Here is a 10781-nt window from a genome sequence, read left to right as displayed (position 1 = left end):
AGTGTATTAGAAAGGTTTTAAAATAAGTCATTGTTCGCCGGAAACGCGGAAAACTTGAAAGTAATGATAGCAGTAATGGTACTACTCGTAGTAATTTTGTTATCTAGTGTCTTTTAAAGTGATCGTTGATCATGACTTGCGACATAGTTGAGTAATATACGAATAAATGAGAAATGCTTTGTTACAGGTGCAGATTTTAAAACCAGCTGTTCCCAATCAGTCGCGTCATCTGGATGTGAATACGCTCATTATCAATTTCAATATGCAGATGATGTAAACTAAGTTGGACGCCAAGTAAACCAGAAATGTGATCCAGAGGACGATCATCGTTCTTTCGTGCTGAGGGTTCAATTGGGAAACCGGGACGTTCAGCGCTGGGTAAGTCATTCTCTGCTCCATTCGTTTGTATCGCCGCCACTGGTGCGTGACGAGGATGTTGACCCAGTTGATGAGGGACAAACTTCGTTCGAACTGGTACTGTTTGATGTCACTGTTGTTTCAATCGTGTCTGTTATCGCGATCGACGAGTAAATTCTCATCGTCACCGCGTTATGTGGTGCTAAACATCTCATCACAGCTAAGATCCATCTCTGCAATATTTTTCCTCGTGGTACTAAATACATAAAGGAAACGAGTTTTTCGCTACCGAAATCCAATTTTTTTATGGTTTTGAATATTCAATGGTCAATTTTTAAAAATACAAAACTTACTTCAGTGAACCACATCGATATCCGAATTTCAATTTTCACTTGTGTGTATTCGTTCCACTGGTAAACGCCACTAGTGCTTGTGCTCGACGATGTTGATTCCAGAGATGCACAAGTCTCGTCTGAACTGGTACTATTCGTTGATGAATTCTCCGCGGTAACCATCTGCGTATTGGCGATTGACAAGGAAATTCGCATCGTGTATGCGGCTGTCATTCCCAAACACGACATCACTGCTAGTATCTTTTTTTTTACATTAGGAATAGATTGAAATGTGCGGCATGATGAAAGAACTGCGCTGGACGATTACTTATTTACATTTGCAGATATGTATACAGGGGTTTGAAAGATATTAGCGTAATCCTGAGCGTCATTTTAATTTCTGGTAACCTATTTGACATTGTTTTCATGCTTTACATACTAACCAACAGATCGCCTGCTATATGATTACTTCCATTTTAAGTCGCATATCCCATAAAATAAGCATGGAGATTTTTGTTTCTTGAAATTGTAATTGTTTTACGAAAGCGATCTATTGGACCGTGATGGGAAAACAAAAACATTCTCATCACATTTCTCGATACATAGGTATACACGAAGATATAAATGAAAAACAATTTAATTAAGAGAGGATCACGAGCCTAGGAAATCGTGAAACTTGCCTAAGCTATTCACTTGATGACATCCTCTCTTCATATTTGCGTTTTTCACTTCCAACCTCTTTCTGCTCCCGATCAATGGATTCCAAGTCATTCCAGGGCTGGACCTCACCGTCACCCCAGAAGTCAAAGATCGTAGTTGTGGTAAAGAACAACGCGAATGTAATCCAGAAGACGATTCTCCACTCCGAGAGAAACTGATTTGGAGTTAAAACGCCGACTGCGTAGGGAGCGGCGATACTGGCAAGGGACGTTATCGTGTTCGTAATGCCCATCAGGGTTTCCGCGTGGTTCGGGCTCAGGTCAACGTTGTTCACCATCACCCCGGGAAACAAGTTGCCCATCACTCCCATTCCAAATATGAAGAGAACCACGACCACCGTCCGGTTGCATCCGGCGTATGAAGCGGCGATCAGGAAGAACGCCGTTCCGAGTCCACCTATGCTGGTGAAGGTTTTGCGCGCGTTCCTTCTCGATATCTTTTTCCCCGTTATAAGCCAATCCGCAAGCCAGGACGAGGCGTTGCTCACTACCCACTTGGCCATGAAGGGCAACGCTGAAAGCAGCCCGTTAGACTGAACCGAGAACTTCAGAACGCTGCTCATGTACTTTGGCAGGTTCGTTATCATTACATAGGAGCCCCAGTCGTGACTCAGGCTTGCCGCTATCAATGCCCAGAAGGGTGGAGAGGAGAGTATACATCGCCATGGAATTGGCTGTTTCCTTCCGTGCTTTCCTGTGGCAAAAAAATTAGAAATAAAAAAATTTTGTCATTAAATCACTACACATCTCTTGAAATCAATCAAGTCTAATTGAATATCTACTTGAATTTACTTTAAACTGTACAAATTGATATTAGAAAATTGATATGAGAGGCCTTTCGAGGTCGCTGGTTACGTACTCCACTAAAAATTTGAAAATTTAAATTGTCTGATAAAATATGGTGGACTAAAATGCAAAACTGATTACTCGCGATACGCCATGAGAAATTAAGTATTTTTAAGCCACCATATTTAACCCACTATTTCGAGTTTCTTCATTTTAACGTTGAGTTTGCATTTTGGGACGCACAAAACCTCTGAGAACCAGATTTCATCTCAATCATTTCACATTTTGAATGAGCGTTCGCGATATTGGATCCGCCATTTTGAATTTCTAAATTTTAAGAGCAGATTCGTAATCAGCGACCATGAAAACCCCTGAGTACCAAATTTCGCGAAAATCGTCAGAGCCAATCAGAAAATAATCGATGTGCCCAATATGTCGTCAATGTCGTTCTAGTGGTTGAAGACCATTTATCAAATTCAAACGAAGTTATGCGAATATGCTTGAAGTCACTTTAGATTATTTGAGTTCACGAAGCCACTTGCATTCATGCCGATGATATGTTTTAATAAGTAGTTTACCAGTGTTCACCTCGTTTATGGTTTCCTCGAGGTATTTTTTCTCTTCATCGGTTATGAACGGATGCATCTCGGGCCGGCTGTAACAGAGGAGAGTCCAGGCACAGAACCACAGCACAGAGAAGCCTCCGAAGAAGTAGAACACGATCGGCCAACCTATCGAGGAGTTTTCTATCAGCACTCCAGACAGCGCGTTTGCCACTATTGTACCCAGCATCGCTCCAGACATTATCAAGTTGCCAATCTTTGATCGCTCGTTCGGCGGTGCCCAATGACCTGTAAGAAAACTGAACGAAGGGTAGATGGCTCCGCCACTCAGTCCCATAAGGATACGGAGGACTATCAAACCCTTTGCGCCGTATGCTTCAACAACCGTCGGCGTAAACAGGGTCAACACTCCAGCCAAGAGAAGGCCAATACCGAGAGGGTACTTGCCTCCAAATTTAGCCACTGTTATTCCACCTGGTATTTGAGCTACCATGTAGCCCCAGAAAAAGCTGGACAGAATGATTCCCTGGAATGAGATTTTTTCAAATGAACTCTTAAAATCTCATAAAATATTTTATCGTATGAAGTAATTGTACCCATGAAAGTCTCAGGAATTCCACAAGTTTTGCGATATGTTTTTAGTCAGTATACTTGAGATCCTATAATTATACACCATGAAATACGAGGTTCTATTTCATATTTCGCTATCGGTAATGAGATTAGATAAAATTCATTTTCTCCAACCTGTGTATATTCGCTCCATTCGTAAGTGCCACCGGTAGTTGAGTTGGACGAGGTTGATTCGAATGCTGGACAAGTATCGTCTGAGCTTGTATCGTTCGATGAATCTGACTTGGCAACCATCTCGGTGATAGCAACCGACAAGCAGCTTCTCATCATAAAGGCATTCATGGCAGCCAAACATCCCATAAACGCTAATATCCATCGCTGCTGTAACTTTCCGCCTAAAAATAAGCCATACGTAACTTACTGACTTTCGATTAGTGCCGGGCATGGCCGACGACCGTTCAACTCACAGCAAATTTTCCAACAGACTAACATTCTTGCAGTTGTCCCGACGAATCAGTCAATTACCGAATGTAAATTCACTCACTTTTTAAACGTTATATTAGGTAATGCAAATGTCAGAGACCTCTGTTGTGGGCATCCAGACAGGTAAAACGTACAGAGACCAAAGACTCGGTGTGATTAAAGAGTCTTACTATCTGGGAATTGTAAATTTGACTTATATATTATCAGCCACGTGCTTCTAATCGAGATATTAACTATTAGAATGCGAAGAACTTATTCAATTGTCAACGGTTCACATATCTTGATAAAGCTTCTCGTAAATTTAACGTGTTAGGAACCCATTTTTTTCCTGGTTTTTTTTTCTACAGTAAAACACATGACGAAAATACACCCCCAGATAACTGACGATATTCCCTTCCCCAAGGGGGTGTGATGCAATACTTGACTGATGCCTTAAAATGTAGAGTAAAGTTACGAGTCTGAAGTCGAGTCATCTCTTTTGCAAATTGCGTACAGACAAATTCTGTTGCGCTGGATCGCGCTGTAGATTTTGCCTTGCAATTTTCCCGCTAGTATCACGGACAATCACGTGACAGGATTCGGCGTGGCGTTTGCGTTATTACGTTGGTGAATTTCGGATGCGGTTGCGAATACGATTCGATAGGTTATCATAAATGATTAGTGATCATGCTTTGTTAGCGTGGAGTCACTAGTAGGATTACGGAATAGCCGGAAAAAACCGGTGATAAGGACCGCGTATGTTTTACGCAATTGCGATTATGATTGCGTTTGATTTCGTACGGTTTTTGATTTTGGTTGCGTTTGCCGGGATATGATTGGGGATTTTGTTATTGCTGAGTGATGAATATGGTGTCGACGATTATGCTGCGTCTTACGGAATTGCGACTGTGTCGAGAAAAAGTTGCACAATTGGGAGAATTACGGTTAGGTTTGAGAATTACGAATTAGGATTGAGATCAGGTTAATTATGAATCGCGATGTTTCCTTCGACGATTACGTTGCGTTGGCCACTTTTAATTTGATTGAGGATTAGCTGCGTGTTTGATTCGATGCAGGTAACGATTGCGCTGAGTGAAGAATATTAAGCCACGTCTAACATTAAATATATTTAGAGTAATCATCATCTTATGAATTCAATGAAGAAAAATTAACTAGCTACGAAAAACTGCTGACAACGAATGTATTTTAATACATTGAAAAATTAAATACGATTCGGAACACTTGCGTGTCACACATACACGAGGAATTTTCAAAAAAAATATCGTTGGATAATGAAAAGATATTCGATTATAGGAAAGATTTTTATCATTGATTGGTGTAAGCTCTTTGGCGACGAAGCTTCTCGTAAATGTAACGTATTAGGAACCTATTTTTTTCCTAGTCACTTTTCTACAGTAACACACACACGATGCAAATACTTGACTATTAATTTTTTCAAATACCACAATCTTACTTTCCTCTCCTAATAACTTTTCGAGGACGAGTGTACTCTGGTATCTCTTATTCCCACCTGTGATTCTTACATTTGGTATTACATTGACAGACAATGACCTTACCTCACGAGGTGTAACCCGGTCTCCTAAATATTCAGCGAGGAGCTCTTGTAACGGCAAACACGCTTACTTCGCAATTTTAGACCTCGATACCTGCCATAAATCTCTGTCTCGTTGCATATAACCTTGGCCATCTCCCCATGCATTCTCCTCTCCCACAACTTCGCTTACTTATAACTTTTTAACTGAGGTATTTCTCAATTCATTACATATTCGACATTCGCAAATTTATTTCAATGGCATTCTGTGCAGAACCTTACCGCGTAGGTGAGACAAGAGGTTAAATTCTATAACCGTGAGACTTGGTGAAAAATGATGTCAAAAGCTATTCGCAATTCAAAATTCTGAATGTGAAATTATTTTCGTTGAATGGGTGCCTCATTGATTTGATATTAAAAGGCGTAATTACAATTTAGGCTGATGACAAATGGCGATGTTTCGATAGCGTCTAATTGAATCAGGATATTTTTTTATTAATACATAACATAAAATAAGCGTTGGAAATGATAACATTTTAGTTTCTTAAACTAATTTCCTTCATTGCACTCGTTTTGCAGAAGTAATTTATTTGAAGTTCACGTTAAATGATATAAAATTTTATTATCGTATTTCTTAATACACATATATGATACATCCTGAGTCATATTGTTTTTAGAAAACCTTGCTCTGAATTGGTCAGAAAAAAATCAGACAGTTTTATAAAATAAGTCAACGACAGCTTGTGAAATCATCGCGAGGCTAGAGGCCTCGAGGAACTCGGAGCTATCAGCTCGAGAAAATCCTTTGTCCATCCTTCCGTTTTCCGTTTTCAACCTCTTACTGCTTTCTGTCAATGGAGTCCAGATCGTTCCAGGGCTGAACATCGCCGTCACCCCAGATATCGAAGATGAGAGTAGTGACGAAGGACAATACGAATGTGATCCAGAATACGATTTGCCGCTCCAAACGGGTTTGATTTGGCGGCCATCAGATATTTAAAAAAAATTTATTTTCTACAAGTACAGTAGAGTCTTATGAACAGAATTGAAAAGAAATGGAAAAAAATGAAGAAATTGCGGGGATATGAGGCGATTAGCAAGATCCTCTTTGAAAGTCCTTAACGTTGGTGCAATGTTTTCCTGTGTGAGGCATTATCTAAAAAATGAAATAAAAAAATTGTCTTGTAAAAAGAGGTAACAGTTGAAGTGTAGCACAGGGAAAAATTTTACAAATTTTTTTTTGTCAAAACGTCAGCTGGCCGTAGAAAAAACTCGGATTTTTATCACCATTTTCAGCGCTAAATATTAATGAAAAATGAACGCGGCATCCAATCAAGAAAATCCTGTACCACATCCTGGGTGATATTATAAAAAATACGTTGGATAAATTTCATCAAAATCGATGGAGTAGATCTCGAAATAGTTCACCCACCAGGTTAAAAGAAGTAGTTTTCTTGTTTGCATCCGTTTTTCAGAAGCTATTTTCTCGAAATCCTTAGTAGGGATGTCCTTCTGTCATTCTCAGAATTATAGTTATCTCATACCTGAACACTGAAAATCGGTAATGTGATGGAAAAAGTCACATCGGCAGATGAATGGAAAATAAAAAAATTATTCCATATACGATCCAAGATGTCGTAAGAACTTACCCGAGATATTGGATTCATCAACCCAAGGATATGTTTTCTTCATCCGCTTGTTCTGGGTTCGCAACCTCCGTCCGTTTTCCATCGACGTTGTCCGAATGATTCCATGACTGAACTTCACCGTCGCCCCAGATAACGAAGATTAGTGCTGCCGTGAAGAATAAGATGACTGTGATCCAGAAGACGATTCTCCACTCCGAAAGGGTATGGTTTGGTGTGAGAACACCGATAGCATAGGGAGCCGCTATTCCCGTGAGGGCTGTCATTGTCTTCATAATACCCATCAACGTTCCTGCATAGTTCGGGCTCAAGTCAACAATGTTTACTATGGATCCAGGGTAGAAGTTGCCCATCACTCCCATGCCCAAGACAAAGAGTGTGACGACTAGCTCCCTGTTGCATCCGGCGTACGACGCACCAATTAAAAAAAAAGCCATTCCGGGTCCGCCAATTGTGACAAAGATCTTGCGCGTGTTTGTCCTCGATAGCTTGCCCGCCTTTATCAACCAGTCCGCAAGCCAGGAAGAAGCATTTATCACTAACCACTTGGCTGCGAATGGCAGGGCAGAGAGCAGACCATTCGACTGGATGGAATATTTCAGGACGCTGCTCAAGTATTTTGGAAGGTTAGTCAACATCACGAAGCTGCCCCAGTCATGGCTTATATTGGCCATCGTTACTGCCCAGAACGGTCGGGAGGACATTATGCGTCGCCACGGAATCTGCAGATTTTCTCTTTGATTCATCCCTGTGGTAAAAATATAATGAGTTTGATATAAAGGACTCTAGAATACAGTCATTAAGTTCATTTTCCAAGAGTGAATCCGAGGAGCTTGTTATCCGGAAACACATTTCGCTCCATGAATTCAGAGAACTCACCGAATTTAAAAATGTTGAGTGAATTGAAACTATTTAACTGATTTCAACTGACGTCTTTTAGCCAATCCAAATGACTTCAAGTCATATTTGTGGAAAAGTAACTTAAATTGACTTCAAGGCATTTTAGATGTTCAAAGAGAAGGTAAATTCTCTCCATTTAAATGTACCTGAATTGACTTGAAATCATGTGAACTGACGCGGACACGTCAAAAGAAGGCAAATGACGTTTTTAGAGTTGATTGGTTCAAAGTCAGTCGAGGTCATGTGATTTCATGAAGCTGTTTACACTTCAACGTTGACAATGGGACCAAAAAAAATATTATAACCAGTGCTGTTCTGCATCGTGGTTTCCATGAGGTGTTTCTTTTCTTTCTCTGTTATAAACGGGTGATCCTCGGGTCGGCTGTAGCAGAGGACACTCCAGGCGATAAACCAAATCATCGAAAAGCCCCCGAAGAAGTAAAACACGATCGGCCAACCGATCGAGGAGTTTTCTATAAGCACTCCGGACAGTGCGTTTGAGGCTATGGTCCCCAACATCCCTCCGGAAGTCATCGTGTTGCCGATTTTTGATCGCTCATTGGGCGACGCCCAGTGCGCCGTGAGGAAGCTGAGCGAAGGTAAAACCACCCCACCGCTCACTCCCATCAGGACACGGAGGACTATCAGACCCTTGGCGTCGTAAATCTGGATCGCCGTTGGGGTCAGCAGCGTCAGCACTCCAGCCGTCAAGATACTGATTCCAAGGGGCCACTTACCTCCGAATTTAGCTACCATCATTGCACCTGGTATTTGAGCTACCGCGTAGCCCCAGGCAAAGCTGGATAGAACGATTCCCTATAATGTGTTTTTTCGTTTTTGTGAGTGTTTTACAGATCATGTGAAAACACATAAAGTCTTATTATGTCGAACTGAACATGGGGATTTGGTTTCATATTATATTATTATCCTAATAAATTTTTCACGCCCGATAACGATTTTTTATGCTGACCTGCATCATTTGAGACGGATATAGCCGCATATCTTATCGTGTCGAAATAAACAAGACTTCGCGAAATTCATCGACCGATGAAAAACTATACTCTTCAGGGCAGCTGTACTTAAAATAATTTCCGTCTGAAATCACCAAATACTTGGGAATTTCATTCAACTTTCAGATCCATTTCTGACTGTACATCCGTTGAATATTCGATTCGAACCCAACTGAATGCCAGGGAAACATTATTTCAAGATTTAGGCGGAACGTCGATCAAGAACTTGACCTTCCGGGACTCGTTTGCGTAATATTTCTAATCTCAGAACTACAAAAAGTGATTGATTCCGCACCTGCATGTATTCACTCCATTCGTAAGTGCCGCCGGTACTTGATGTCGACGATGAAGTGGATTCGGATGCTGGGCAAGTGTCGTCCAAGCTCGTATCGTTCGACATTTCAGTTTTGGTGACTATCTCCGTAATCGCAACTGACAGGCAACCTCTCATCATGAGGGCGTTGGCGGTTGCCAGACATCCCATAACTGCCAATATCCATCGTTGCGATATTCTCCCACCTGTCGATATTTCATTCTTGAATTTCTGAGAGCGTTTAAAGTCAGGGTTTGGAACATGGTGATCCAATTCACAGCCAATATTTCAACTCAGTAACATTCTCACAGTTTGTTCCACGAAGAAGATGATGAACGATTTCGGACTTACTTAGCTTTGAAGGCTTGTGACGCAAATTTATCACAATTTGTTTGAGTATAAACATGAATGGATACGCCGCGGGTTAAGGATTCCGTGTCATAACTCCGTTATACGCCAGCTTAATATTAAAGTAGGAGATTCATACTATCTACAAATTAAAATACGGATAGCCTGCCGAACTGTTGACCATCTACATAAATTGATAACCCTTACTGTAGATTTATCTTATTTGGAACGTTCGGTCACTTTTATATACTCTGTTCACAATATTGGGCTTGATAAATAAACTCCAGTTCGAATTTATTTGAATAATTCTCCAACAAGTTTTTCCCTTTTTCTCGTGATTTGACGTGCTTCGGTATTCTTTTTGCACGTTAGTCATTCTCATATTTGCTTTCACACTGACAGATCGTGACATGATCGACGCGACTAGAAAAAAGGACCAAATTTTCGGCAACAGAAACGCTCACCTTCTCGCCTGACAGTTCGACACCTGAGTTCATCCACTTCGAGATCCACTTTCTCTTTTGTTACGATTCTTATCATCTTGGTTCCGAGCACTCACTCGTGCTTCGACTACACTTTGCCACAACTCCTGACCGAATAAGCATTTCGCAACTAAGAGTATATACTCAACACTTATCGTAGAAGAAAGACGGGAATTGAATACCAATTATATATTTTTTACTCGTATCGGTATAAAATTATCCGAGTATCCAAGTTCTCTTCTATTTAAAAGCAGAGCCGGTCCCAACCGGTTCTTTTTAATTTTCCATACTCGCAGTACTGAAAGGTCATGATTCGAATAATGATGCCCCAGCGTTATTCTGCCAGTTAGATAGAAAAAAAATCTATGAACGATACTGAACGATTTCGACAATGGTTCTCTGTTTTATTTTAGTTGCCAGAATAAATAATCTCACATTCATCCCAAGCAAAAAAACTTGCTTTTGCTGCGGAGCATATTACTGCTGTTGTATTACTAGGTTCACAGTGACGTGCCCAATGAATACACTGATTACTTGGACAAGCAAGTCCTCGTTATGTAAGAGTTCGCGATGCCCAAACGTCCCATAACAGCTATTACCCATCGCTGTGGTATCCTTCGGCCTGAAAATCACTCACGCATAATTGACCGATTATTTAATTGAAATCGGGGCGTCGTCCCGGGTTTAAGCTTCGGTTGAACTTAGTACTGACAAAATTTCCATAATTTTTTATTTGACTGA

At 40.8% G+C, this 10781-nt stretch overlaps 3 protein-coding genes across 7 annotated transcripts in view; 1 reads left to right on the top strand and 2 right to left on the bottom strand.

Moving 5' to 3' along the window:
• The window catches only part of LOC107222554 (endonuclease III-like protein 1), a 38012-nt gene that overhangs the window by 15964 nt on the left and 11267 nt on the right, over nucleotides 1-10781 (top strand). Inside the window, exon 4 of the mRNA XM_015661971.2 lies at nucleotides 188-378. Coding sequence (XP_015517457.2) covers nucleotides 188-282 — 95 coding nt within the window. The 3' untranslated portion in view covers nucleotides 283-378. The remainder of the gene's footprint in view (nucleotides 1-187; nucleotides 379-10781) is intronic.
• On the bottom strand, nucleotides 1077-5718 carry LOC107222547 (putative inorganic phosphate cotransporter). 2 transcript variants are annotated; one of them, XM_046745486.1, is made up of 5 exons: nucleotides 5367-5718; nucleotides 3795-3983; nucleotides 3502-3722; nucleotides 2773-3283; nucleotides 1077-2102 (listed from the first exon to the last, which is right to left on the bottom strand). In XM_046745486.1, exons 2-5 carry the CDS (start codon nucleotides 3817-3819, stop codon nucleotides 1375-1377), a joined length of 1485 nt encoding a protein of 494 aa, XP_046601442.1. In that variant the 5' UTR covers nucleotides 3820-3983; nucleotides 5367-5718; the 3' UTR covers nucleotides 1077-1374. The 2 variants fall into 2 exon arrangements, with proteins under 2 accessions (XP_046601442.1, XP_046601441.1); XM_046745485.1 differs by lacking the exon at nucleotides 5367-5718 and having other exon boundaries at nucleotides 3795-4050.
• On the bottom strand, nucleotides 5938-10150 carry LOC107222552 (putative inorganic phosphate cotransporter). Of its 4 annotated transcripts, XR_001525641.2 has the most exons (6): nucleotides 10023-10150; nucleotides 9193-9416; nucleotides 8193-8703; nucleotides 6991-7735; nucleotides 6774-6892; nucleotides 5938-6497 (listed from the first exon to the last, which is right to left on the bottom strand). XR_001525641.2 is itself a non-coding variant. In XM_015661969.2 (5 exons), the coding sequence occupies exons 1-4, from the start codon at nucleotides 10096-10098 to the stop codon at nucleotides 7008-7010; spliced, it is 1539 nt and encodes a 512-aa protein (XP_015517455.1). In that variant the 5' UTR covers nucleotides 10099-10150; the 3' UTR covers nucleotides 5938-6497; nucleotides 6991-7007. The 4 variants fall into 4 exon arrangements, 3 of the variants coding, with proteins under 3 accessions (XP_015517455.1, XP_046601438.1, XP_046601439.1); XM_015661969.2 differs by lacking the exon at nucleotides 6774-6892; XM_046745482.1 differs by lacking the exon at nucleotides 6774-6892 and having other exon boundaries at nucleotides 5938-6355.

Source organism: Neodiprion lecontei, chromosome 7, assembly GCF_021901455.1.
Source record: "Neodiprion lecontei isolate iyNeoLeco1 chromosome 7, iyNeoLeco1.1, whole genome shotgun sequence".
In the NCBI taxonomy this organism is placed as follows: Eukaryota; Metazoa; Arthropoda; class Insecta; order Hymenoptera; family Diprionidae; genus Neodiprion; species Neodiprion lecontei.
This window is presented reverse-complemented; position numbering and strand designations above follow the sequence as displayed.

Coding starts and splice junctions, on each gene's coding strand:
- LOC107222552 (XM_015661969.2), bottom strand. CDS start 10,098: ATGATAAGAATCGTAACAAAAGAGAAAGTGGATCTCGAAGTGGATGAA. Junction 8,704..9,192: donor AATGGAGTGAATACATGCAG/GTGCGGAATCAA, acceptor AACACATTATAG/GGAATCGTTCTATCCAGCTT. Junction 7,736..8,192: donor CACGATGCAGAACAGCACTG/GTTATAATATTT, acceptor TTTTTACCACAG/GGATGAATCAAAGAGAAAAT.
- LOC107222547 (XM_046745486.1), bottom strand. CDS start 3,819: ATGTTAGTCTGTTGGAAAATTTGCT. Junction 3,723..3,794: donor AGTCTGTTGGAAAATTTGCT/GTGAGTTGAACG, acceptor GCTTATTTTTAG/GCGGAAAGTTACAGCAGCGA. Junction 3,284..3,501: donor AATGGAGCGAATATACACAG/GTTGGAGAAAAT, acceptor ATCTCATTCCAG/GGAATCATTCTGTCCAGCTT.